This window comes from Pteronotus mesoamericanus, unplaced genomic scaffold, assembly GCF_021234165.1.
Source record: "Pteronotus mesoamericanus isolate MK-2021 breed Mesoamerican mustached bat unplaced genomic scaffold, CSHL_Meso_final scaffold_83, whole genome shotgun sequence".
Taxonomy (NCBI): domain Eukaryota; kingdom Metazoa; phylum Chordata; class Mammalia; order Chiroptera; family Mormoopidae; genus Pteronotus; species Pteronotus mesoamericanus.
Genome location: NW_026555328.1, coordinates 1,626,699 through 1,654,381, shown reverse-complemented (window position 1 = coordinate 1,654,381; position 27,683 = coordinate 1,626,699). Strand labels below are relative to the sequence as shown.

The following is a 27,683-nucleotide window of genomic DNA, read 5'->3' as shown; positions in this document are numbered from 1 at the left end:
TTAAAGTTGCCCTGGGAGCTGCAGCTGTAGTGACGATGATGATGACAATGACAGGAACAATAACAATAGCAACCCTGCTGAGAGCACTACTGTACACGGGACACCGTGCTGGCTTCTCCTCATATAGTATCTCATTTAACCTTCACAGCCATCTTCAAAGTACAGCTTTACTCTCTTGCTCAACACCTCTTCCACCACCACTGCGGTCTGCACTGCCATCACCTCTTGTCAGAACCTCTAGAGCCACTTCTTTTAGGTGTCACAGCTTCCACTTTGGCCCCCTTAAAGTCTCTAGTCAAAACGATCTGTTTAAAACATGGCATATCAATGTACCACCCTGAGAAAAATCTCTTAGTGACTTCCCACTGCAAATGGAATAAAACCCTCTCAACTCATCCACGTCCCTCCTGGCTCACGCTGAACCAGCTGCTGTGGCCTCACTGTTCTCAAACATGCTACACTTGCCACCCACTCAGGGCCTTTATCTTGGGGGTTTTCTCTGCTGGGAACACTCTCCCTCAAATCAACTTTTGGTTGGTTTCTTCTTGTTCCTTAGGTCTTTGTTCAAATGTAACTTTTTAAAAAAGGATTTTATCTAGTTATCTTTAGAGAGAGGGAAGGGAAGGAGAAAGAGAGGGAGAGAACCATCAATGTGTGGCTGCCTCTCGTGTGCCCCCTACTGGGGACCTGCCGTAGCTGCAACCCAGGAATGTGCCCTGACTGGGAATTGAACCAGCGACCCTTTGGTTCACAGGCCAGCACTCATTCCACTGAGCCACACCAGCCAGGGCTCAAATGCAACCTTGTCAGAGACAATTTCCTTGACTACCCTATCCAAGGAACCATACACACACTTGTTTCTCATTAACCTCTACCTCTGTATTATTTTCTTCATAGGCTTACCACATACACAATTCAATTATTTATATATTTACTTTTTTGTTTACTTAAGAAAAGAATGTAAGCTAAATGAGGGCAAAGTGGCTTTTGTTCGCCACTGTACCCATAGCACCTAGAATATTTTCTGGCATACAGTGACACTCAAATATCTGTTGATACCTTAGCTGCAGGCTCTATTATCCCCTACATTTGTTTCCTATTGCTGCTGGGACCAATGGCCACAACTTAGTGGCTTAAAACAACACAATTTATGCTCTACAGTTCTGGAGGTCAGAAGTCTAAAATCAAAGTGTCAGAAGAGCTGTGTTCCTTTTGAAGGCTCTAGGAGAGAATCAATTTTTCTGCCTTTCCAGCTCCTAGTGGTCACCTGCATTCTTTGGCTTGCAGACTTTCCCCAGCATGACTCAAGTGTCTTATTTCTGTTGTCACTGACTCTGATCTTACATCCTCCCTCTTATAAAAACCCCTGTGATTATATTGAACCCAAAGAATAATCCAGGATTATCTCCTCATCTTGAGATCCTTAAGTTAAACCCCACTTACAAAGTTCCTTACGTAAAGTGACACATTCATAGGCTCCAAAATTAGAATGTAGACATATCTTAGGGGGCCTTATTCAGCCTACCACATCCCCATTTTACCAATGAAAACTTGGAGCTCCAAGAGCTCAAGTAACTTGCCCAAGGTCACACAGCTAGAGACTGCCATAGCTGAAGTTTAAAATAAGGTCAGAACATCTGTATAGCCCAATGCCATAACCCTATTTCTCACCTTGATGATGTACCTGTTGTTCTACAGAGGTTCCCTTCCAGCTCACAGGGATAGTGGGAAAAAAAATATCCTATGACTGTATATAATATTTGTGTTTTGAAAGGTTGACATTAAGTTAAAGATTGAAAAACAGGGCCATTTAAAAGGTATGAAAGGGAAGATAGCCACGTTCAGAATGGTGTCGTAAGGACTTCCCTATATCTGCTCCTCAGTAAAATCAATAAGAACGCTAGCAAAAATGATCAGAATCAACTTTTTCAGAATTCTGGAAATTAACCAAAGGCTTACAATAACTTAAGAAGCATTTATTCAAGAAAAATGACTGAATCTCAGTAAGAAAAATGAGCTTTGTGGCAGGCATTTTAACCTGCCCTATTCCCGCCCTCCTCTTTCTAGCTTGGCAGAAGCCTTAAAACCCAGCAAGCAGCCTAGCAAACAGTTTTGGGGAGTCTCACACTTCACCAGCAAGTATGAAACTCCCCAAAAGCCCCATCTTCAAAGAACTGTCATTACCTGACCTATATAAACTCCCACTCATAGAGCCTACCTTTATTTGACCTGACTCAGCCCCCGGTCACTTCAAACAGCCTTTTCCCTGGGGTGATTATCAAAACCATCAGTGGCAAATGATGGTTTAACACAGCAACTACCTGAGGTGGTTATAACAGTCGGAGCAGCTGAAGAAATATAGGCCAGAAATTCCCCAAATGTGACAAACACTTTAATCTGCACATCCAAGAAGCTCCATGTGGGATAAACTCAAGGAGCGCTACACCGAAATCCATCATTATCCAACTATTCAAAGACAAGGGCAAGGAGAATCTTGAAAGCAGTAAGAAGAAGTGATGCATTACGTGTAAGTGATCCTCAATAAGACTATGAGAAACTATGGTGGCCAGAAGGCAGTGGGATGACACATTCAAAATGCTGAAAGAAAAAGACTGTCAAATCAAGAATTCTATATCCAGCAAACCTATTCTTCATAAACAAAGGAGAACATAAGACATTCTCAGATAAACCTGAAAGAATGCACAGCAGATCTGTCCTCCAAGAAATACTGAAGTCCTTCGGGCTGAAATGGTCACTAGATAGTAACCTAACTCTACATTCACAAATAAAGAGACCAAAAAAGAAAACTACAATGAAACTACATAAAAGACAGTATGAATGTATTTCTTGCTTACAACTCTTTTTTTTCTCCTGTATGAGTTAAAAGAAAACTGCATAAAGCAACAGTTGTAAAACTATGTTGATGGGCCCTTGCTGGTGTGGCTCAGTGGACTGAGTGCCAGCCTGTGAACCACAGAGCTGCCTGTTCAATTCCCAGTGTAGGGCAACATGCCTGGGTTGCAGGCCAGGTTCCCCGCAGTGGGTATGTGAGATGCAACCACACACTGATGTTTCTCTCCCTCTCTTTCTCCCTCCCTTCCCCTCTCTAAAAATAAACAAACGAAACCTAAAAAACCACAAAAAACTTCTGTTAATGGAATTACAGTGTAAAAAAATACAACTTGTATGAGAACAAAAGCACAAAGGAGGGAGAAGTAATAGATTCAAATGCATGGAAAGTTTTTGTATACAACTGAAATTAAATTGGTATTAATCTCCACTAGATTATTGGAAGTTAATTGTAATGCCCAGGATAACCACTACGAAAATACCTCTAAAAAATACAGCAAAAGAAATAACAAGAGAACCAATATGGTAAACTAAAAAAAAAAAAATCTACTTAACACAAAAGAAGGCACTAATGGACTAGAGGGACAAAAAAGACACAGGATGTACAAAAAACAAATGCAAAATAGCAGATGTCAGCCCTATCTAATCAGCAATTATAATAAATGTAAATTAATTAAACATTCTAATCAAAAAACTTAGAAACTGGAAGAATGGATAAAATACATGAGGGGGATTTTTTGACTAAAATATCACTCAGGGCGCCAAATTCAAGGTCCATGGAGCCCAGCAGTGTCACTGACAAAGAGTTCAACAGGCTTAATGGTTGTTTCATTCATATTCTCAAATTGTGATTCTTCTTGGGTTAGAGGACTCCAGAACTATAAAATAATGTTATTTAAATGTGTCTCTTTAAACTTCAAGGTTATAACCTAGGCCCTATACCCTGGTATTTGATGAGAAAATCCATGATCTTTATCGTTTTGCAAATTTTCTAGAAACATTCTTCCTTCCAGATTGCAAGAGTTCTCATCTGTTGAGTCTACTTTACACGGAGAATCAGAACCCCTGCCACCACCTCAAAAAACATCTATTTGCCCAAGAAGGAACTTGTACTCTTCATGACAGCATGAATGGAACTGGCGATATTACGCTAAGTGAAATAAGCCAGGCAGTGAAAGACAAATACCATATGATCTAACCTATAAATGGAAAGTAATCAACAAAACAAACAAGTGAGCAAAATACAGTCAGAGACATGAAAATAAAGAACAAACTGATAGTGCCCAGAGGGGAGGTGGGAGGGAGATAATGGGGAAAGAAGAGGAAGGGGCAAGTCAGGGAACATGTATAAAGGACCCACAGACAAGGACAACAGGGAGAATTGAATGTGGAAAGGGGGAGTAGGCAAGGCAGGGGAGAGCAATGGCGGAAACATGGGGACGATTGTAATTGAACAATAAAAAATAAATCTATATGCCTTCACTCACAACCCTATTCACGTATCTTTCTTCAGTGACATCATTTGGCTTGACAGTGTCCCCTCTGGAAGTTAAGTGCCACTGCAAATGTGAAAATTCCACTGAATGATTCTCCTTCCAAGTCACTGGTCTAAAAGTTTTAAATATAGCCATTGCCAGGGCTAATGTCTGGAAATACCACTCCTTATACTTTTGTGTTCAGTTTCTGTCACTATTTCAGTTCTTCATTCAAGTTCCTTATAAAGCCTGGAATCTTTATTTTGTTCATTTACATTTCCCATCCCTGGTACACAGCAGGTACCCAGCACCTAACAGATGGAGGGACTTATGACAACACATCCCAGTGACCCAAATCCTTAAATAGCCGTAAGAATGGAATCCCAGCAAAGATATTTTTTTAACTCTAAAAAATCAGATCTACCAATTAGACCATGTTCATATGGTTACTTACCCCTCAAAGAATTCCAGATTAATCAAATTATAACGTATAGCACATCACTGGTAAAGTAGGTTTACTGCTATTTTAAAAATGTATATCAACTCCCCTTAGAATTAAATATAATCTGTCTCTTTAGAGATCCTCAGGTGGCCTCTGAGGTGCAAGTCATACTACAATATGATCACTGATGCCCTAGTTCTGAAAATTAGGTATGAACATCACAGGTATTTACTACTCTTAATACTTCTGAGATTCTTAGCTTCAAAGATAATTAAGCAATGAGAACCTTTTTAAAGGTTCTCAGTAAAGATCAAGACCAAAATCACCTGGTCTTCTTTCCAAAGGAGACCTAAGGGCCTTTTGTGTATTAACCATGAAGTGACAGAATTAACACCCCAGCTTCTTTTCTCCTTTTGTGATTACAAACACCCCTGGATTTGTTTTCTGGCTACCTTCTGGTTTGCACTCTAGCCACTCTAGTTTGTGTCTCTGAGAGAACTCCGTGAAAGGGGACGACTACAGCGCCATAAGCAAGCACTGCGGCTAGGCCCCTGAAAGTCCAGGACCAGGGAATGGGAAGGCATTGGGGCTCGGGCAGTTACTGTCTGTAGAGAGCTACTTGGGCTCTGTCGGCTTTGTGCTTCTTTTTCCACAGGCCAGCATTCACTCTTCAGGACACAAATGACCAAATGTGGCGGCTCTAGTTCAACAGAGTATCGAGAATCTCTGCTACCCGTTCTGAACAATCTCGTTTTCCTTAAAACACAGACTATCTAACATCGCATAGTAGGATTCCTATTCCCAGGCCTGGTCTTTTTGTTCTTGCTGCAAAACTAACTTGTAATCCATTAACATCTTTTAAAATAAAGTTTCATTTTACCTGGGGCTCAGCCATTATATAAATAATACCTAATCCGTCTGGTAGAGGAAGAGAGGGGAGAAAGGAGAGAAGAGGGAGGTATAGCTGAGAAACCTAACCCTGTAGTCACAAGAGTTTTGACTTACAGAGAACCTGATTGCTAGGGTAATGGAAGAAACAACACTAGTTAAGGGGTGGAATTTTATTTTTTTTGCCCATCAGAATTTATATTTTTAAGCTGTACTTAAAGATGCATTAAATATAGCCAAAAGACAAAAAAAGTTATGATTGGATGGGTCCTTGGAGTCTCATGCCTCCTCACTCGTTCGACAGCTGAGAAGTTAAATGATTTATACAGAGCCAACTAGTAAGGTTCAGCGCCCACACCAGAGTTCCGGTCCCCTGACTCCTAAACCAGCGCCCTCCTCTGCCGTGCCAGGGAAGCCTTCGTCCCGGGGGCACTAATTCTTACACATACAGTGGCCTTACCTAGGGGCATAATGGAGAGGTATTTGCCTCGAAACTTGCTGGTGATTTTGATTTCCTGACGCAATGTCCAGCCATTTTTGGATTCAGCATGGTGTGCAGCAGCAGGGGGATGATGACTCACCTTGAAGAAATCAGTGGTTCAAATTAAGAAGGAAAAAAGGAGAAGGAAAAGATATCGCCTATTAACTGGTGATGAACCCCTGAAATTCATACTTGACATTTTTACACCCACAACGGTGCGGAAGCCCTGAAGAAGGGAGTCTGGGATGACAGGGCCTAGAATTTTGGTAAACACAACACCCAAGGGCGGGGTGAGCAACCAAAAAAAAAAAAAAAAAAAATCAAGACTTTCTTCAAAAAGGCAATGTCTCACAGTCCTGAGACACCTTTACCTGCTCACAGAGGGATCGGTACCCATTCTCCTCTAGTCTGTCCAGCTCGAAGGTCTCCCCAAGGAGTGGGTTGAATGGCTTGCTGGTACGGAAGACAGTAGTGGAGTAGGAGGACACGGTAAAAGCTGCAACATAACAGAGCTGTTCTAGAGAGCTCTCACATTCTGCAGCTTTGTCTAATAGCTCATGGTACTCCAGATCTTCAGTAAGGCGCTGAAGCATGGATAAGGGCTCGTTAAAGTTCACCTGTCAGGAAGAGAACAGATATAAAAACTTTGCCCACACATTTATAAGAGACAGTTTAATTTTTCTGCAGGTGGAGAAACATATTGAGTTGTTACAATGAGAAAGCAAATTGCTGGGAAGAGAAGAGGCCTTTGCTCAGTAGAGCAGCTTTAAGCTCTAACCTGCAAGCAGTCCATTCTCCCAGGTCAACTGTTCATGTCAGTGAGTGGCATACATCGCTGTTTTCATTTACATCACGAACTGTAAGTTCTTTGTTCATCACTGTTTATGCAAAGTCATCAATGCCTCACACATAGGAGACCATCATCAAATAGGTATTGAATAAGTGAATAAAAGAGGACATGTATTTCAGCACAAGTATACCAAGAGAGGAAATTAGGTATTTAGCATTCTTGAGGAAAGAAAGGATGGTAACTTTTAAGTACAGGCATGCCCTGGCTAGTGAAATGAAAACATTACAAGTTAGCTTCCACTCTGGGACTAGATGACCACTAAGTATCAGTTCTGTTCGACATCAGGCCAAGATTCTGACTTCTTAGTTCTGAGTCCGGCCAGTTATTTTTTTGGATCTGGAGCGCTCTTAATGGCGACTAAGAGGGGGCTGTGAGTGTTTCCACCTTTCAAGTTTTAGAGCCAAGGTAGGGCACTCACCCACAGGATATCTGTGTGCTTCTGCTGGGGAGATGTTCATTTACTCATTTACTCATTAATTCATTCCACAAATATTTATTGAGCCCTCATGTGTGCTGGACCCTATGCTACTCACTGGGCTTAGAGAAGAGAACAAAAGACACATTGTTTTCCCAGTCTCGCCCTTAAAACAAAGTTACCTTCTAAACTGACTGGAATTTAAGATGACAGTATTTTTAAAAATGCTATTAAAAAAAAAGAGCTAATTTAATCTGCAATGCAGCTGAATAGACCTGGATATCACTAGCCTAAATTCTGAATCCAGAGAACAGAGGAAGGAAAAAAAAAATTTCCTTCCTAGTGAATGGAGCTGGCCTAAAGCAACATTTCAGTTAAACAAACCAAACAAAAAAAACTTTTCTTTTCCATGGGCCACCTCTTTTTCTGCATTTTTGTCCAGCCTCCTATCTGCCAATCCCTAAGCCATGGACTCCCCTCATATTTACTGTCCTCCCAATTAGAAAATAGTTTATAATTTCCACTACGACAATTTAAAAAAAAAAAAAAGTATGGAGGAAAAATTTGCTTGAAACAGCATGAGCCAGTGATAACCATTATTAATACTATGTTTGTTTCTTTGCTTTTGTACGATTCTAAATAATATACTAGAGCCTACTTTTTCTCTGAGAAATATATCCAGCATTTCTCTGTGAAAATTTCCTGATGAGGACAGAGCCACAGGACCAACATTAGAATCCTCCTCTTATGGAAAGTAGGATCTACCCTCCCTCAGCTAAAACAGTGTGCCACTCTCTAAAACCACCTTCCCGACCCTGAGAGAGCAGCACGATGACAAGAAACATGCACACTGAGAGGGGCGACAGACTGACAAGACTTGAGTCTTTTTCTTTCCCACAGAGGAGGCTTATTAACTTTGCCAACAAAATTTCTCATTTGCAGAATGTTAGGTGACGTTAAGTGGGTTTCCAGATATTCTGAGAAACACTGGGGATGGGTGGTCCCCTCTCCTAGTGGCTAAAAGACGCAGCAGCACTGCCAGGGACTAGAATCACTGCACCCCTAAGCTGTCACTGCCTTTCACACATACACACAGCCCTGACCCCTAACTGTCCCTGGGGCCGTAGTTTCTCCAGAAGTGCCAAGCTTCTCGTGCTGGCCATTTTATCGCTCTGAGGCCTAACAGGGAAACAAATGAATCCGTGAATTTCAAGTGGAGGGAAGCAGGGAATCCATTATAAAGCTCATGGAGAGTTGGACAGCCCAAAAAGACAGGCTAGAGGTTAGTATCAGCAGAAAGCCATAGCCATTGGTAAGCTTAAGGGACAGAGAACAGCAGTGGTCCCACTGCGGCCTCGACGCCAGAGCCACCTGGCAGAGGCCAGAACCCCCATAAGCACCCTGGGGTTCTTCCCTTCCGCCCTGCTACAAACTCCTACTGGCACCTTGCACTGGCGGAGCCCAGCCAGATGTCAGTAGACGCGGAAGCCCGAGAAACAGCCTAGAGGGACCAGCTTTCCGTGACACAGCACAGAGCAGGGAAGGGCAAGGTCTAGACCTGGAGGCAAACAGTGCCGGGCGGCACATTCCTAGTGGCAAAGTCAACAAGGAACTAATGGTAAAGGAGGGTGGAGAGGTCACCTACACTCAGAAGCTGTTTCTAAGCAGGATCTGCCTTTCCGGCCCACGTTCCCAAGGCACTTCCTTCAAGGCACTTCCTTCAAGGCAGCAGACAAGTGGGACATCTTTTAGGCCCCCGGTGAACCAGTCATTTTGTTTCTTTGGTGTGCTTACTCAAGGCCTTTTCTGGAGGTCAACATTTTTTAAACAGAAATCCTACCCACTTACATATAAATCTATCAGTTTTCCAAGACCCAATTAACTAATCACTTCAGCATTTGCTGAATGGTATATATGTGCTAGGTGCTGGTGAAGAATCAAGGTTATAAAGACAAGTAAGGCACAGTCTCCGCCCATGAGGAACGCAGCCTGTGATCATTGGTCCATAAGCCCCAAGAGGGTAAGAGAATGCTTTCTGTATTTCTGTAGCCACGAACCCGGCTGTGGGCCGAACCTGCAGCCACCCTCCACTACCCAGTCTCCCATCCTTCTGCAAGAGGCAGAACTCTGAATTTTTAACTAGGTGGTGCCACCAAATATACACGTCTTCCTTGCCAGCCTCTTTCCCAGCTGGCTATGGCCATGTGACCAAGATCTGGCCAAAGAGATTGAAGTGAAAGGGTTTATGCAATTCCAGGAAGCACACCCTTCTCCTCTTTCCTTCCTACTGGCTGGAATGAGACCCTGATGGCCCAACCCGGAGCAGCCATTTAAGACCTAGAAACTGAGGTCACAGGTAGCAGAGTGTGAGGACAGAAAAGAACCTGGTCTGGACACTGCAGAGCACAGTACCAGCCCTGAGCCACCTACTTCTGGACTTTAGCGTGAGAATGAGTAAGCGAGTATTTGTTTAAGGAGGGGGCTGGCCAAGCTCTTTCTGTAAAGGCTAGATGGTAAATATTTAGGCTTTGAGGGCCATATGGACTCTGTCACAACCATTCAACTCTGCTCTTGCAGGATGAAAGCAGCCACAATAGGCAATGAAATGAGCATCACTGCATTCCAATAAAACTTTACGGACACTAACATCTAAATTTCATATAATTCTCACATCATGAAATATTCTCCTTTTGATTTTTTTCAAGGACTTAAAAATATAAAAACTCATGCCCTGGCTGGTGTGGCTCAGTGGACTGAGTGCTGGCCTGCACACTGAAAGGTCACAGGTTCAATTCCCAGTCAGGGCACATGCCTGGGTTGTGGGCCAGGTCCCCAGTTGGGGGTGCATGAGAGGCAACCAGTTGATGTTTCTCTCCCTTTCTTTCTCCTTCCCTTCCCCTCTCTAAAAATAAATGAATAAAATCTTTAAAAAATATATAAAAACAAACTTACATAATCTTATTAACCAGTATCACAGTAATAAATTTAATAATAAAATGGATACAAGCTATATTGTTAGCTTGCAGGCTGCACAGAGGCTCACAGTTTGCTGACCCCTGGTTTAAACCAGTATGTTTTGAATTTGTTTTTTATTTTTATATATCCTCCCTCAAGGACATTTTTTCATTGCTTTTAGAAAGAAAGGAAAGGAAGTGGGGAGAGAGAAAAAAACACCTATGTCAATCGGTTGCCCTCTGGCATACACCCTGACTGGGGATTGAATCTCAGACCTTTCGGTCTAAGGAATGACACTCCAACTAACTGAGCCACAACAGCCAGGGCTGAATTTTTTCTTTAATTAAATGTACACCTAACTGACATGCTGTTACAACACCAAGCAAATAATAAGTGCTCAGTAAGTGCTTGTGGGATGAACAAGCAAGTGATATCCATTTCCCAGACATAAACGATGGAAGTTGTGAGAGCAAAGGAGGGACAACATCTCACCCTGACCAGATGCATGGATGAAGCTGTGCTGAGAGAGATGATACCACTGCTGAATCCTGAAGGAAAGGGTATTTAGCAAAAGAAAAGCGGCAAGGGAGGGTGGGGAGCAGAAATCGTTAGCAGAAAAAGAGCAGTGTGTGCAAATGTCCTGAGGGAAAAGACAAGATGCCTCTGAGCACCTGAAGGCAGTTCCCAATGACCAGACCACCAGATGTGTGTGGACACAGCCTCATCCTCGGGGGGCCGGAGGGGAGGGGAAGCATCCAGCCCACCAAGGAATCCAGTCTGCTCTCGAAGCCATAAAGACCTAGTTAAGGATTTTAAGCTAAGGAGTGACAACAAGTACATTTTCAGCTTTGAAAAGATCACTTTGGCAACAGCGTGGACAGACTGCAAGAGGACAGGACTGGGGGCAGGGAGGTCGGCACAGACACCGACTTCACCATGGCGATGGTCCTCCCCTTCTTGGTTGGAATTAATTGTTTTCGCTTCTGTGCTCTCCGAACCTTTGTATGTACAGTACTTCAAACAACACTATCAGAGAAAATAATAGTTTTTATGTTTTCATGCCTGTCTCCTTTAAACTACACACTTCTTGAAAACAGCAACTATTATCTTTGTATACCAGATCCACAGCCCAAATAAAAGCAGGTACTTTTAAGGGATAGATACACCTCTAAGGGTAACAAAGACCACACCACGATCTGCCGCCCCAGTAGGTGGGCCGTCGCAGCAGCTCTCTCCCCACCGAGGCCTGGCAGGGCCTCCTGGCAGCAGCCTGGGTGTGGGAGAACCTCACCGGCATGGGAATCTTAGAGAGTTCTTTTCCGATGCAGTTCTTCATGATGCTCCACAAATTGAGGCTATAGTTTGGCTTGACTGGTATACTAGTTCTCTTCTCCTTCTTGGTCTCTTCCAGCTGATACCTGCACTGAGAACAAAGACAAAGCCATTCAATCTCCCACAGAGTACAGAAAACCCAGTATTTATAACCTTCCCTTTCCTTTCCCCTTGCTCAAAGGGAAAAAAAAAAAATTCCAGTACTTTCTGTTTCTCTTAGTGCTTTACAAACAAGCCCTTGTGAATCACACTTCAAGCCCCTCGCTTCAAATAACTCCCCAGCAAGAGTTACCTGCTCCTCAAGGCTGATGTCACTGCTGGCTCCACTGATGTTGCTGCCAGTACGTCTACATGGGTGGGAAATGTATGAGAATTAGAACAAAGAGCAGAACTAGAGTTTGGTCCTTGCCATGCCTTTACAAAGCAGAATGCTAAGCACACTGCACAAACTTATTAATGGGTGATCGAATGACACTTGGAATAAAATATGTATGAATACAGCCACTGTGGAAAACAGTTTAGAATTTCCTCAAAAAACTAAAAATGGAACTGTCTTCTGGCCCTCCCCTTCCAATTCCACTGCTGGGATTATACCCTAAGAATCCCAAAACACCAACTCAAAAGAACCTATGGACCCCAATGTTCACAGCAGCATAATTTACAATAGCCAAGTGTTGGAAGCAACCTAAATGCCCAACAGTAAATGAGTGGATCAAGGAACTATGGCACATTTACACAATGGAATACTACGCAGCAGAAAGAAAGAGCTACTACGCTTTGCAATATCATGGATGGAACTAGAAAGCATTATGCTAAGTGAAGTAAGCTAGGCAGTGAAAGACAAATACCATATGATCTCACCTCTAAGTGGAACCTAATGAACAAAACAAAAAAGCAAGCAAAATATAACCAGCAACATGGAAATAAAGAAGAAACTGACAGTAACCAGAGAGGAGGGGGATGGGGGATAATGGGGGTAAGAAAGGGAAGGGTCAAGTCACGGAGCATGTATAAAAGACCCATGGACAAAGCCATAGCGGGGAAGGATTAAGGGTCGGGGGTGGGGGTGGGTGGGGCGGGGGAAAGTAGTGGTGGGAAAATGGAGACAACTGCACTTGAACAATAAAAAAAACCAGAAAAAAGAAAATAATAAATTGAAATATGTATGAATTTAAAAATCTCTGAACAACCTGTTCACGTAAAGAAGCTAATCGTTTCCCACTTACTTACGAAAAGGGCCTAGACCTCAGTAAACACTGACAACTACGATACTTCCACTGAAGCATTTCTAACCTTTTGATGGTCAGATACGTTCATTCTTATTGAGAGTCAAAGATAACTTACTTGTGGCCCAAATTTTTAGGCATGATGATGATCTCAGGGGCATCAAAATATTCGTTCTCATCATCCTCATCACTCATGTCTCCTTTGCCAGAGAAGCACTGATCTACAAGGGGAAAAGCCTTATTCATTTACCTTGGCTATATTTACCAACCTGGCACAGCAGGATCGTTTAAATCTAATCACAAACACAGCAACAAATGGTAGAAAACAGTGGAAACGCCTGAAGAGATAAGCAGCTCCAATCATTGCATTTCACATGAGTCACTGATTCTGGAGAATTTGGAGTTTCTCTATCAGTGTCTTACCTTTACTGGAACCTACACTGCCAGAAGTGTTTGCAGGTAGCACCGTGGCTCCTCGGAAGGCCCTCTCCAGGTGATTATGCTGCTTTGCCAGCTGCTCCAAGGTCTCTTCCAGCCGGATACGCTGGTCCCTTTCATACTGTAGTGACTTCTGCCATTTTTTACTATGGGTCTGGGCTAACGTAAGGAAATCTCTGCAGGCCTGTAGCGGAAAAGAGTTAATATGTGTCACACCAACTTAACCAGTCAGAGACAACCCTCAGGCCTCTGTAAGCCCACGAAGTCACCTTATTCTGGGAACTTTAACACACAGATTACAGTGAAAGACTTTCCCTGTTATTCCACAGAATCAGGGACAGCCCGCTGCCTGGTGCAATGAAGGTCAACTCCAGAAAAAACAAATGAGCATGGTTTGTCATGGTTCTTTTATATTTCCCAGGTCATGAGGACCAACCAAATGCCAAGTGAGCAATACACCAGGACAAAGTATTTGTGGCAACATCACAAAGGGCAGCTATGTGAACTACACCAAAAGAAACAAATCTATTGACTGAAAGAAAGATGAGGAAAAACAGAGGATGACTGCTTTCAGTAAATTCTTGACTAAACTCAAGTCACCTAAAGCTGAGGAATTCAGACACTGAGAACAGAGAATCTGCACTTAATTAGACCAAATGCAGGAACACTCAATTTGTTTCTATTTTGGTCATTAAGAAACAACTGACATTAAAAACTAGACACCTGCCTGAGAAATCAAAGACAGACTCCAGAGACAAAACCCCGATCCAATCATATCGGTCCTTTCACTGGCTCCCTAACTACTGGTTATAGATACAAAGGGCCCCTCACAGTAGGGCTACCTCTTGCCTCTTCCTGTGGAATTGCACTGAACTGCTCACCATTTCCGGGACTGGCAGATTTCTTTCAGGCCTTCTCATCACAGCGTATGTTATTCCCTCTGCCTAGAATGCCCTTTCCTACCACTCTTCTCTACTTGGCCAAGACCTCTGAATTGTTTAACATCTATGGCAAATGTTATCTTCTGTGACACTTTCCCTCACTTGCTTAAGAAGCCAGTCTCTTCTCTACATTTCCACAGCTCTTGGAACATATTTCTATTTTACAGCAGCCAAAGCAACATCATGACCGATTTTCTGTCTCTTTGTATGGATCATAAGCAATCTGAAGACATAATTTATAGTTAATTCATATCTTAATTGCTTTGTACATAGTAGGAGCCCAATAAAGCTTGCTTAATAAATAAATGACAAAAATTAAGCAATGCAATCTTAAAATTCAATGCCCTGGTCTAGAGAAACTCTAAGGTAAATAAAATATCTACACCCATGGTTTCAACTACTGCCTATAGGCTAATGATTATGAAATCAGTAATTCCCACTCTGTCCTCATAAAGCTTCAGACCAGAATATCCAGTTGCCTATTCAGTGGCTCAAGATAATCTCAAACTCTGTGGGTCCCAACCTGAACGCCCCAGCCTCCCTTCCTGACTCCACCTCCCTCGGGGCCCTTCCACCTGCCCAGGCCAGAAAACCAAGGAGAATCCTTGGTTCTGAGTTTTTAGTCCCTCTTCACATGAATTATCAAGTCCTATGGATTCTTCTTTAATATTTCTGGAATCTGCATGCCTCTTTATTTTTAAAAAAATTTAATTGATTTTTAGAGAGAAAGGAAGAGAGAGAAAGAGTGAGAGAGCTGTTGCTCCACGTATTTACGCATTGACTGGTCGATTCTCACATGTGCCCTGATTAAGGATCAAACCCGCAACCTTGGGGTACAGGGGTGACACTCTAACTGGCTGAGTCCCGCAGCCAGGCACACCCTTCTTTCCCTCCTCCATGCTCAGAGGCCGCACAGGGCACATACACTGGAGTGGGGTTGTTGGGGCTCCACCTGACTGTCTAGCTATGGGATTCTAGGCTAGTAATTTAACCTCTCTGCGCTTCTTCTTCCTCACCTGTAAACAGAGAGTAACAATAGTAACTACCTCAAAGAGTTGTTGCTTTACATGTAAAGCATTTAGAACCATATGGGCTCACAGTAAGCATTCAATCAGGTGTTGGCTATTATACTAAGTCTGCACCAAAATTGATCTTATCCTCTTTAAACGCACTTCTACCAAACCCACTGAGTATGAGCTGCACCCCATCACCTCCTCACGCTTAATTTTTTTCCAGCCTCATCCCTAGCTACTACCTTGTTCCACTAACAGTCAATTACCAGCAGTTACCAGACCTTGGAAGAGAGGAAGGGCTCTGCATATGCCACACTTCTACCTGGATCAACTCTTCTCTCTCACTTCTTTTTAACAATCTTAATCACAATGAAAAGTTACTGAGAGACCATTATCTGTCAGGCGCTTTGCTGAAGGCTTTATATCAATTTTCTGATAAAGGCCTTTCAATAACCTTGTGAGCAGCTTACCAGTATTGCCACCATTTAGGGAAAAGAAATGGAAGCCACAGAGGAAGCAGGCCGCCCCGGGCTATGCAGATAGTTAACTGGGGCAGCTGGCTGCAGCATCCCAGGCTCTGTATTGCCTTTTTTTCATGGGAAGGCTCTCTCTGGTCTTTCAGAATTTAGTTGAATTCTAAACTCTCCCAATCTGAGCTAAACACCTCCAATGTGCTATCCCATAGCAGCCCCTGCTCTTTCTCTCGTGCACTCAGCACAGTCCATATGATCTGGTCACTTCTCTGCCCCATCATTAGAGAGTAATCTCCGTGAGGGCACACATTTGTTTTCTGTCTCCTAGCATAGTGCCTAGAACCCAAGGTGCGACACAGATGTTCAACGAATTAGCAAATGGATGCTCTGACAGCGTCCAGCTTGCTCCTCCGATTAGACTCACTGTGGTAGTACAGAAAAGCTACATCCTAAGAAACTGAGTAAAATGTGTACCTCCTTTCATATAAATCTCCCTTTAGAGATGTGATGTGCTAGGACAGTAATTTCTAAGAGGCATATTGCACTTAAGACCTTGCCACCATCACCTAAAAGGTATAAAGGAAACAAGACAGGGGTTAAAAACAAACAAACAATGAATTTTAAGCAATACTCACTATGAAAGGGGGGAACAGAATAAGACACAACTTTCTTCTGACTTCCAAGGACTCACATTCCCTTTGACACAGACTCTGGACGCTTACAATGCAGAGAAGAACTGCTCCAAGGAACAAAGATGAGCACAGTCTCAAGGGTAAAATCCAAACTGAAGTTTTGGTTTTATAAGAAATTTTTCAATCAAGAGGTGTTTTATTTAGAAAATTTTTCACATTAAAAGAAGAAAAACTGTCATAGAGCCAGGTGTTCCCCTGATGGGGATAAAAGGCAACATTATTCACTGCTGATCGAGTGACCTGGGTGATTTACGAGGCTTTCCGGACCACAAGAGAGACCAGAGGAGCAAGCACAACCACTAAGAGGGGCCACAGTTGGGAGGGAGAGCGCCTGACTAGACAGGAGACACGCGGCTTCCGTGCTGACGAGCAGCGGGCCCCGGAGACGGCTGGTGGTTCCGCAGTGCACAGAATTCTCTGTCTTTTCTACCTTCTGTGAGTGTTCCACACTTCGGAAAATGATATGAAAATAAAGGTTATCATAAGTTTGTTATTAAGTAACAAAGGGCTTTCAAATGAGTAAAATTAAACTTCCCCTTGGTCACAGGGAAGACCTTCGATCTCTGGGAGCCCCGAGAGCCACAGTAGCTCTAAGCAAATGTCTTATTTTTCACTCCCCCAACCAGGGAAAATCTGGCCCTAGTGAAGTAATTTCACCCCATTTAATAAGATAAGAAGAAGAAACAAATCTCATACAAGCCCCTTCTCAGAGAGTTTCCTTCTCACTGATGCTATGAAATGTCTTTGAGGGTTCTTGTGTGGAAGCTACTAAAACAAACTCCCAGGTGAGAGTCAGTCACCAGTAAAGGACAAACAGCATTTTAAATCATGTATCCGTTTCATACCAATCACCCAGGCTCTGAAATACATCGCTAATGCCAGTGGTGCTTTGGCTTTACTTGGGAGTCTTGCAGCCAAGCTGCGTAAGTGTTCCATCAATCAACAACAGCCACCAAGATAGAAAGCACAAGGAGACAGAAGCACTGGCCCCTTCTTTTAAAAAAAAAAAGAATCCAAAGCTGAGTATTTCGTCTTACCCCCCAAAGTTACCCCTGAAAGCACGGAGTGAAGACGGGAATACCGGTAACTAGTAATGAGGAGGCTCTCACCAGGGCTTGGTCCAGCCCCATTTAGCACACTCCAGGCCAGGATGCATTAACGCGCAGGAATCAGGCTGCGACTTAAAGATCAAAGAACTTGACAGTGGAAAGGACCCATGAGATTGTTTAGCTCTAACAGATAAAGTTAGCTTAAAATAAGTAAAATCACAACCCAGAGGGGTTAATGGACGCAATTAACATGGCCATCAGATACTCAAGCGCTGCAGAAGCAGGGCTGGACTCTGGACTCCCAACAGGGCTAGAGCAGCATCCTCCTGATCACCTGAGCAGAGTGTGAATGTCATTCCGCCTGTGCTCCCCGCTCTATTTCACGCAACAAACAATGTAACTTACATGCCCTGAGCAGCAAAGCTGGACCTAATGCTCTGTGCTTTATCAATACAATTTTCCAGCATTTGGGAACAATGACATTTTGAGAGGGAAAGAACCACAAAGCAACACAGACACCATCTGCACTTACGTTGATCATGGCATTGGATGTGATCCTGAAGAGCGTGGCTCGTTCGTTGACCTGCTTGATCTTTTCGTTGCTCTCGGCGGGCAGCCTCAGGGACTCGAGCTCACTGAGGGAGCGCTGCAGCGCCGTGCCGTGCTTGGCTATCAGGTCGTTGCACGTGCTCAGGTCCTCCACTTTGCTGGACAGGGTCCGGAGGGTATTTTGCAGCTCTGTCTTGTCAGTTTGTGAGACAGACTCTTCGTCTCCTGACTCATCTGCAGATGCAAAAGGTAAGTTACAGGATTCTATGCCCAGGAGTGAGAGCCTGAACCCTCCCAGCTCTGCCCACTTCTCCCATTGTGCGTTTTGACCGACAGCTTGCCGGTACCAGATAACTTCTCTACAGTGTGGTCCGCAGCCCACCTATATTGACAAACACCTGGGGTTCTTCTTACAGGTGCAGACTCTCTGGCCCCACCTCTAGAGAGTTTGATTTGCCTGGTGTGAGGTAAGGCCCAGGAACCTGCATTTTGAATAAGCTGTCTGGTAATTCCGAAGCATACTGAGGTTTCGGAACCTAGAGGACAGGATGGAGAAGCTAAATGGCTCTTGGGGTTAGGTATGAATTATTGAGCCTTAAAACTCTAGTGTGAGGGTTCCAATCCAGTTCCAGCTGTTTATTACAGCAAATTCACTATCACCTGTTGGCTGATCAGTGGGCCCTGTATGAAATGGGTTGAGGATCACAGTCTAGCTCCTTGTAAACAAAGTCCACATCACCAAAAGACTCATTAATTCATATTTTTTGGAGATGAGACGATAACACATTTATTTATCATTTCTGACCCAAGAGCCACCATTGCACTGAAAGTAATACAAGGTCTCCTGGTAAATGGCTCTCTCATAGTAAGTCAAGCAGACAGCTATGCTGTACTTCTCACTACCAGTTTTGTGTCTAACACTTTTGTGGCTGCAAAGTGCTTTTCCAGCAGTGTCACTTCCTTTGGGGGAGCTGCCAACAACACTAAAATCAAAACAAAAGAAATAAGGAAACACCTGACCTATCTGCTAGACAGAGGCATGGCCAAAGTGAAAATATAACCTGTTCCCAAAAAATTTACAAAGCAGTGAATTTTCCTCTCACTGCTTAATAGATATTAAATACGGTATGGGAAATGACAGGGCATAGGAAAAATAGCTCGCATGGCTCAGCTGGCGGGGCGTCATTCCACAAACCAAAAGGTCTCTGGTTTGATCCTTTGTAGGGCACCTGTAGGTCCCCAGTTGGGGTGCGTAAGGAAGACAACCAATCAATGTCTCTTTCTCAGGTTAACGTTTCTCTCCCTCTCGCCCTCCTTTCCCCTCGATCTTAAAAAAAAAAAAAAAAAAAAAAAAAGCCAAAAAACCCAAAACAAAAAACAAACCACCACCACCAACAGATGAACAAAAGTCTGCTGGTAAGCATCTTGGTCAGCTCAAAGTGAACAAGCTCAGTATGATTAAACTATCAACAGCTAGGAGGGAAAATCCCACCATTTTCCTTAAAGAAAAATCCAGACATAATTAGATTGCTCATCTTCAGTGAAACGAAGGTAGCAAAATGAAGATTTTTCATAGAAAATATCACACACAATGTTTTTGGCAGTCTATGAAGACTGTTTCAACTCAACTAACAGTTAAGTAAGATGTCAGGAGAAAAGAAAAAAGTAAGGATAGATCCAAATTGTGAGCTGTAATAATCCTAAGACTGATCTAGCAATAAAATAATTATTTCTCAAAATTTTAAGTAGTGAATTGGCATTCAAAGCCAAAAGGACAGCTGTTCATGCCTGTAGGACATAAACCTCAACCTCAGCCCTACTGACATTTTGGGCCAGACAGCTTTGCTGGGGGTGGCTGTCCTCTGCATTGCAGGAGGCTTCGTGGCCTCCCTGACCTCTACCCACTACCTGCCAACAGCACCGCCACCCCTCAGCCAGGACCAGAAAAATGGCTCTAGACATTGTTAAATGTCCCCTGCAAGGCAGAATTGCCCTCCGTTGAAAATCACCATTCCAGCAGAAATACTGCATGATAAAAAACCGAGACATCTAGGAGATTGTTGATAATTAAATGACCATGAGGGATAAAACAGGATTTGTGCGTAGGACAAGCAAATGGAAAGTTTCCCAGACAAAATGTTCTTTGCTCCCCACCTGACTCTGCCAGCATCTTCACGGCCTTGGCCTTGGCCAGTTCCAGGGCCGTCACCCAGCGCTGCCGCTCCACTTCCGAGCTGGCCTTCAGATGGTAGGTCTGAGCACCCCCATTGGAGATCATGAAGTTGCAGGAGTCCTCCACAGTGATGTTGGCTGTGGCGAGGTTAATGGTACCGCGGCAGGTATGTCTCATTTCTGCCTTTGACCTACGATGACGAGGCAAAGACATGCTAAGCAGAAAGCTAATGGGTGGCTAGCCACTCCTTGATCATGTTCCATTTCTTTTCATTATAATAAGCCTTTTAAAAATACAGTACTGGTAGGAATGAGCAAGTCCTAATATTTCTCTCAAACAGGTCCCTATATTCAAGAAACAATTAGTAGGAACCTGTTTGAGGGAAATCAGACCCTTTTAGAGCCTAAGTATTGTTTCTGAGTCAAACTGTATTGCTCTGCTGTTCCTATCACCCTTAGCTTTTTTAAAAAAGGCTTCACTGAAGTGTAACGACAATGTGAATTCAGCAATTTTAAGTGTACGATTTCAGTGAGTTTTGACAAATGTATATAATTGTGTAACAACCTCTACAATGAAAATGTAGAATATTTCCATCACACAGAAAAGTTCCTTCATGCCCTTAGTCAGGAATTATTAGAAAGTTATAATTATAAAATAGCGCTTTATAAACTCATGCAACAAAATTTTGCCTAACAGTCTCATTCCCTAAAAGAATAGCTCCATTTTACACGTACTGAACAATCCTCCCCAACTTTAACTCAACACACGAGACCTGTCACACTATGCTTCAAATTGTATTGCAGAAGTATAAGACACACCTAGATGTTTAGCATATCAAGTGTTGACTACAGCCCAAATGATATGAAATAGGAATGAATAGCTTTCTGTGGGGGAAAAGACAAAATAATCATAAATGAATCACCAGGTGGTCTAATCTTTCTGGACTATGTTCTTTCCTAAGATCCACTGACCTCTATGGGTGGGAACTCCTAAGCCATCTATTAATAGCTAGGAAAGATTCAGCAAATCTGTTCTCGGAGGACTGGGTGTAAAAATTTTCCCCATCTCTACTGACTGACAGTTCTATTCATAGCCTAACTTTTGAACTTTACAGCACTGCTTGGTGACAACAAGCTACAAGAGACTTCACATAGGATAGCAAGCCACTGCCCTGGCTGGTGTGGCTCAGTGGACTGAGCTCCGGGGCACCTGTCTGGGTTGTGGGCCAGGTCCTCAGTGGGGGACATGAAAGAGACAACCTATTGATGTTTCTCTTGCACATCATTGTTTCTCTCCCTCTTTTTCTCCTCTCTTTAAAAATAAATACCAAAAAAAAAAAAAAAAAAAGACGGCAAGCTGCTAGAACAATTGGGTGTACAGTGTAAACTGTGCTAATTTCCCCACCACCTGCTGGCTATGCCCGGGGACCTGCATGTTGAGACTGCAGTTTTTCCTGACCAACTTGGAACACAGAGAGGTCAAAGTCCTTTGCCAACTGCCACAGTGCAAAGCAGGGCCATTTCCCTTTCTGGGGCCAAGGGGCCAAGCACACCTGGCACATCCAGAATTCCTGCATGCCAGAAGCGACACACACCTGTCTCCAGAAAGTAAGATTTGGTATGTTTGAGAAAGTTCATTTACTGTGCTTAGGAAGACAGATGTGCTATTGTTCAGTATGTCACATGAAACTGGTTTTTTATCCTCATATGCACAAACGAGCACCATGGGATGGCCGGGGGGTCTCAGTGGACTGGGCCACTTTCCATCTCCTGCACCTGCCGCGCTGTAACGTGAATCCCTGTTTTTACTGTTCTGGCCTCCCCGCCTCCCACCCAGGCTTCAGTTACATTATGAATAATGCAGGCCGAATTACAGACCCGCAGCTGACAGCAGCTCACCCTTGCTTTCTACTCCAAAGGTGCTACTTGGACCTTCTACCACATTCCTCACCGTGTGTTGGTAACTTTTCACAAATCACCGCCCAGGAATCTCTTCTGCCTGTTCATGTTCATGAACTAAAGAAGTTTCTCAAATCATGTAAAGTCTGCAGCAGTTTTAAAGATATAAAGGAACCCTGGGAGTAAGGCAGGCCTGACCTCGAGGTTCTTGGATTTGGGCAAATATGCAGATGGTTATAAATGATCAGTATAGAAGCTGGAAAAGAATGATTTTCAGAGTGCAAGGTAGGTTCTTCAGGTAGTGCAGTGTTAGGTGGCTACAGATTTCTTCTCTGAAAATGCCAGTTGAAAGTGTAACTCAATCTCTAGAAGCTAGCCAGGAAAACCAATACGATGGGCCTGTCACGGGCCTGTCGCGATCTGTCTGGAGAGCTGGGATTCCACATTTGGTTTTAAGTAACTGGCCATCTGTGTAACTGGGTATGTAAGAAGAACAGGATACATAAAAAGAGGGAAGCGGTGCTGCCAAAGCCTATTAGGACAGTTCGTCAGGGGATGGGTCTAGGAGATACATGATCTCAGTTAAAAAGAAAACAGTATTTTGTGAAAGGCACATATAGGAAATGACAGGTTTTGGAGGCATGAAAAGCAAGAGGAATGACAACTCAGCTAAATAAGTCTAGGGAGCCGAGGACTGGAAGAACTCTATTAGGAAGAATAAACTACCTACAGAGTTGGTAGGAAGTACTTCAATTTGATTTTGAGGGTAGCACATAGACTTGATACTTCTGGACCCTGTTGCTTGGTTGGTCTGTGGGTGGGACTGTCTTAGCTGGCAAGGACAGGACCATGGCATATTTCCCAGCATGTGGTTTGATATGTTTTGGAAGGAGTTTTATCTGTGGTCAGACAGGTACCACTAGCTCTTATAAGAGAGAACTCCAAAGTGGTTTCAGGTACTTGAAAACAACACATGTAAGTGCTGGCCTGCAAACTGAAAGGTTGCCGGTTTGATTCCCAGTCAGGGCACATGCCTGAGTTGCGGGCCAGGTCCCCAGTTGGGGGCATGAGAGGCAACCAATGGATATATCTCTTGCACAACGATGTTTCTCTCCCTCTTTCTTCCTCCCTTCCCATCTCTTTAAAAGTAAAACACACACACACACACACACACACACACTATATATATATATATATATATAGCATGACTGGTACTGATCAAAGAATCAACTGGCCTGGAAAGTGGATCTGATAACAATATAGATGGGGAAAGTGATTGTACATTAAGGCCCCTAGCTGATACATAACTTTTGAAAATGGGGAATCAGAGTTAACAGTGACTTACAAGACAAATTAGGATGTGAATCAATTGAACATTAGAATGAGTAGGGGAAAAGCTTTGGAGCAAACTAAATTTTTGATTTTTGATTTAACCTTAAAGTCCTGCATAAGTAATTAGAATAATGTAAATGATATACACAACTGTCCACAATTAATGTCACTAAGCAGTGAGGATGCACTACGGTATTTTCCACTGTTTCTAAATCCAACTAAACTTCCAACTCCCACCTTTGGCTACCCCTCAACATTTCTCTAAGAGCCAATACAATGTAATTAATGGAAGAGATACATTCACTCTAACTCTTCTGGTGGCAGAGTGACTGGGGGCAGAGGAAGAGAGAGCGTGAACTGCTCTTAACAACAGCATATTGTGTCCCAAATATGATGGTCTTCATCAAAAGATTTCAATTAGAAATGCCACTGTACTAATAGTCTCCCACGGAGACTCTTAAACATTTTTGTGTAAAAATAACCATATTAACCATAATCTATAAACTTACTTGCTACTGATACCCAATTATCTCTGTATCTGATTCATGTAACACTAACTGGGGTTTTAGGTTAGGTTGGTGTGAACAGCACTAGTTTCAAATCCTGACCCCTCAAGACTTGAGGAAGGTTGCCCAAGCTAAGTCTCAGTTTCCTCAGCAGGAAGATAGGAATAATTCCTAATTCCCAGGGCTGTTGGGAGTAAATGAAACACTGTATGTAAAACACTCATCCAAACTGTCTAGCCCTCAGAAAATGTTTATGTCCTGTACCCAAATCTGCTATCTTAATCCCTCTATCTATAGTAACATGAGTAGTCAAAGACATGTTATGTTATGGCAAGACTGTTAGTCACCATAAATATATATATTAAACATTCCAAAACACACATTGTTAAACAGATGTAATCATATCAAAGACATTGGTTCTTCTTTTAATAAACTGAATCCAAACTAACCAGAGACCCCAGAAATACTACTGGATAAAAGACTTAATCATTCCCATGGAAGGAGGTGGGGAAAGCAAAAATACAAACAGCGCTGGAGTGCACATCTTCATTCTGAGCTGTCTAGAAGGAGAAGGCATAGGCAAGTCTTGGAGAGGTAAGGAAGACCAGGGGACAGATACCGGGCCCACCCTGTGATCGGTGTCCTTGAGCCTGAAAGTGGAGAGCAAAGGCGGGTACATCAAGGGCTGCTAATAACCTTGAAATTTGGAGACTAGGCACAAACAGCTAAACCTTGGGACTTTTAAGTTCCTTGGGTGCAGTGCCTGGGCTTTGCTCTCCTATACGTGCCCCTTGGCACCTACAACAGCACCTTCCTTGCAAAATTAACCATTGCACCGATGGTGAGAACCTAATGGGAAAACCGATGCTCTTAAAACAACTACAAAGGCCAGGGGCCGAGCGGGGAAGGTATGGCACCAAAGATGGGTAACCCCCACAAGTAGAGAAGTCAGTCCAGGGCATTAACTCCTTATCATGGTGGGCCCATGTCGCGGGCTGTCAATGCCCGCAGGTGACGACAAGGAGCCTGGGGCGACCTTGGCTGCGGTGCTGGCTGAAGAGGGTGACGGCGTGGGGACTGTGGGCTGCGGTGGGGAACAGCGCCCCGGAAGCAGTTACCTGTAGTAGCTCAAGAGCCCGTTGCTCAGCACGAACCACCGCCGCTGGTAGCCTTTGATATAATTGGTCCATTTGAAGAGCCAGCCCTCTCGAGCCGAGCCCGAACCCCCAGCGCCCGATCCGCCCGAGCCCCCCGCCGGAGGCGCTGAGGCTGGGCCCGCCGCCGCCACTCCCCCAGTCCCGGGGCCGGGGCCGCTCGCAGCCGCCGCAGCCACGGTGCCCAGCGTGGCCCCGGAGCACGGCGAGGCCCCGGAGCCTGGCCCTGCGTCTCCGCGGCCGTCTCCGCGGCCGCCTCCGCCTCCCACCACGGGGGGACCGGTGCCGCCGCCGCCCGGAACTGCAATGGCTGCCGGGCCCGGCCCCATCACTCCTTTCAGCTCAGTCGCCGCCATGAACTGCCACCGCCCGGAGAATACAGGACCGGAACCGCCTACGAGAGCCGCCGTCGCCGTCCGGAACGCCTCACACAGCTAGCGCATCAGCCGCCGCCGCGCAGCGTCACCGCCCCGCCAGGCCCGCCGTGGGGAGGAGGGACCAGTCGCCGGTAAAAGAAAGTCGATTGGTGCTGCTGAGTGTCACTTGCGGAAGACCCCTAGGATATTGGCGTTTTTCTTGGGGCCTGTCATTCCATACTGCCAAGTGAAAGCCCGGGGGTGGGACCTGTCCACCAGATACGCCGTTGATTGGTTTATATGAAAGCCCCTAAGATTTCTGTAAAGCTCATTGGTACATTTCTGAAGTGTCCAGCACTTGGGGAGGGCTCGAGAATGCAGAGTACCCGGCCAATTTGATCACCGATTGGCTAGGGCTTCTGCCATTCATTTCAGTTTATGCTCTCGTCACCGCCACGTCACCCTCTCCCATAATTCTTTTTAGCGTCCCTCTTCCGCCCTTACGGATTGGTGGTTGGTGTCAGCTGCTCAACGTCTTCTACCATTGATTGAACGAGTTGAGGGTAAAGGGGAGGAGTCTCTTCGTCACATCCTTACTTTCATTTCTTATTGAGTAATATGAGTGTCATTCACTTTGGACGGCGGTACAGGAGCTTGAGAATGTTAACCAATGAAAGAAACTTATTGGGAGAGGGGCAGGCTGGGCTAGCCAATAACATCCAGGATGGTCGCCTGTGGGGGCGTGTCCGCCTGCTTCTAGCTTTGGGGAAGTTGACGGGAAATAAAAGCAAGTCAGTTTCACTAAATTGTTTTTTATTTAAGAGTAGTGTTGGGGTCCCTCTTGCCGAGTTAAAACCTCCCTAGTTTCTTGGTAGGAAGAGTGACTTTCAGCAGTCAGGCCCTGCCTGAGCGAGCCTTCCCCTTCTAGACTCCTCTCGCAGTAGCTTATTCGGAGCTGAAGGCCCAGATTTCCTGGAGAGTCCAGAAATCGCTTCCCCAGTTCCTTCCCAGATCCACGATCCTCCTAATTCCCCTCCCAGGTTTTCTCATCATCGCACCACACCCCTTATTTCCTGCTTCTGTTCTGTCTCTCAAGTTGCCTATCTAGCTGTCAAGAGAAAATAGACTTGTAAGGACCTGACTTCGTACGTACTTCACGCCAGTGTTTCTCCCAGACGTAAAGGCCCTTGGTTTTAGCAGAAGCGCACGTGTGTATGCCTGACTTCGCACCAAAGGTTTTTTATTAATAAATTGACTTCGCTCACACATTTGTGAAAGTAACATACTTAGTAACTTATTTAACATTTAGCTGTTGTAAACTATGGTTAAAATGGAGCTATGAGGAACCCGTTACACTTTGCTAGTTTAGATAAGCAATAGAGATGCTGTTGGTGTAAAACAAATGGCTTTTCCTTGGTAATGTGTTTCCCGGTCTCAAAGAAGTAACGAAAAATATACTTTTGTAGAAAAAAGTTTTAGAAGGTGAGAGAGATTTATTGAATTCAGGAAAGAATACACTTTGAAAATCTGAAGTTAAATGTAAGCTATTTGGGATTAATTTTTTTTGTTTGTTTTTTGTTTTTTTTACTGAACTAAAGTGATCCCATTTATGCTTCAATCCTGCTTTTGCCACTTTCTGGCTCTAGGACTTGGGAAAAGTCATTTATTTAAACACTCCGAGACTCAGTTTTCACTTCTGTTAAATAGAAATAAAGCCCTATAGGGATGCTGTTGTGCATTTGAACATATTTGGTAAACTGCAAACAGCAACACAAATGTGAGGTGTGTTGCCAAATACACCTCTCAGATTACTTGCCAATCAGAAAGGAGGAAGACGTTTCTGCAATGGGGAAATCCGGCTGTCCTCACCTTAATCCACTTATTCATTTAGTATCATTAACCCAGGGACAATCAAGTGTTTATGAGGTCCCCAGTGTGCTGCAGCATAAAGTATATAGTATCACTCAACAAAGGTTTTTTGCCAAAATGGTTCAACCTGAATCCAATCAAGACTTTAGTTCTACCCTCCCCTTTATAGGGCCTGGAGGAACCAGTTAGACACCCCTAAAGAAACAATAAGAAACAATTAGATACCATTCAAGAATGTGAGACATTCTCTAAGACAACTGGCTGCAGAGAAGATGAAACACAAAGATTAAGGAAAGTTGATGTGACGGGGTGATTGTTCTAAGCTT

At 43.9% G+C, this 27,683-nt stretch overlaps 1 protein-coding gene across 1 annotated transcript in view; it reads right to left on the bottom strand.

The window, feature by feature from the left end:
* The window catches only part of OSBP (oxysterol binding protein), a 33,279-nt gene extending 7,647 nt beyond the window's left edge, over positions 1-25,632 (bottom strand). Inside the window, exons 1-9 of the mRNA XM_054563725.1 lie at positions 25,097-25,632; positions 20,224-20,432; positions 18,053-18,303; positions 13,338-13,536; positions 13,033-13,135; positions 11,981-12,035; positions 11,648-11,779; positions 6,508-6,753; positions 6,116-6,236 (exon numbers count right to left, since the gene is read on the bottom strand). Of these exons, the coding sequence (XP_054419700.1) occupies positions 6,116-6,236; positions 6,508-6,753; positions 11,648-11,779; positions 11,981-12,035; positions 13,033-13,135; positions 13,338-13,536; positions 18,053-18,303; positions 20,224-20,432; positions 25,097-25,488 (1,708 nt within the window). The 5' untranslated portion in view covers positions 25,489-25,632. The remainder of the gene's footprint in view (positions 1-6,115; positions 6,237-6,507; positions 6,754-11,647; positions 11,780-11,980; positions 12,036-13,032; positions 13,136-13,337; positions 13,537-18,052; positions 18,304-20,223; positions 20,433-25,096) is intronic.
* Between the last annotated feature and the right edge of the window lie 2,051 nt (positions 25,633-27,683).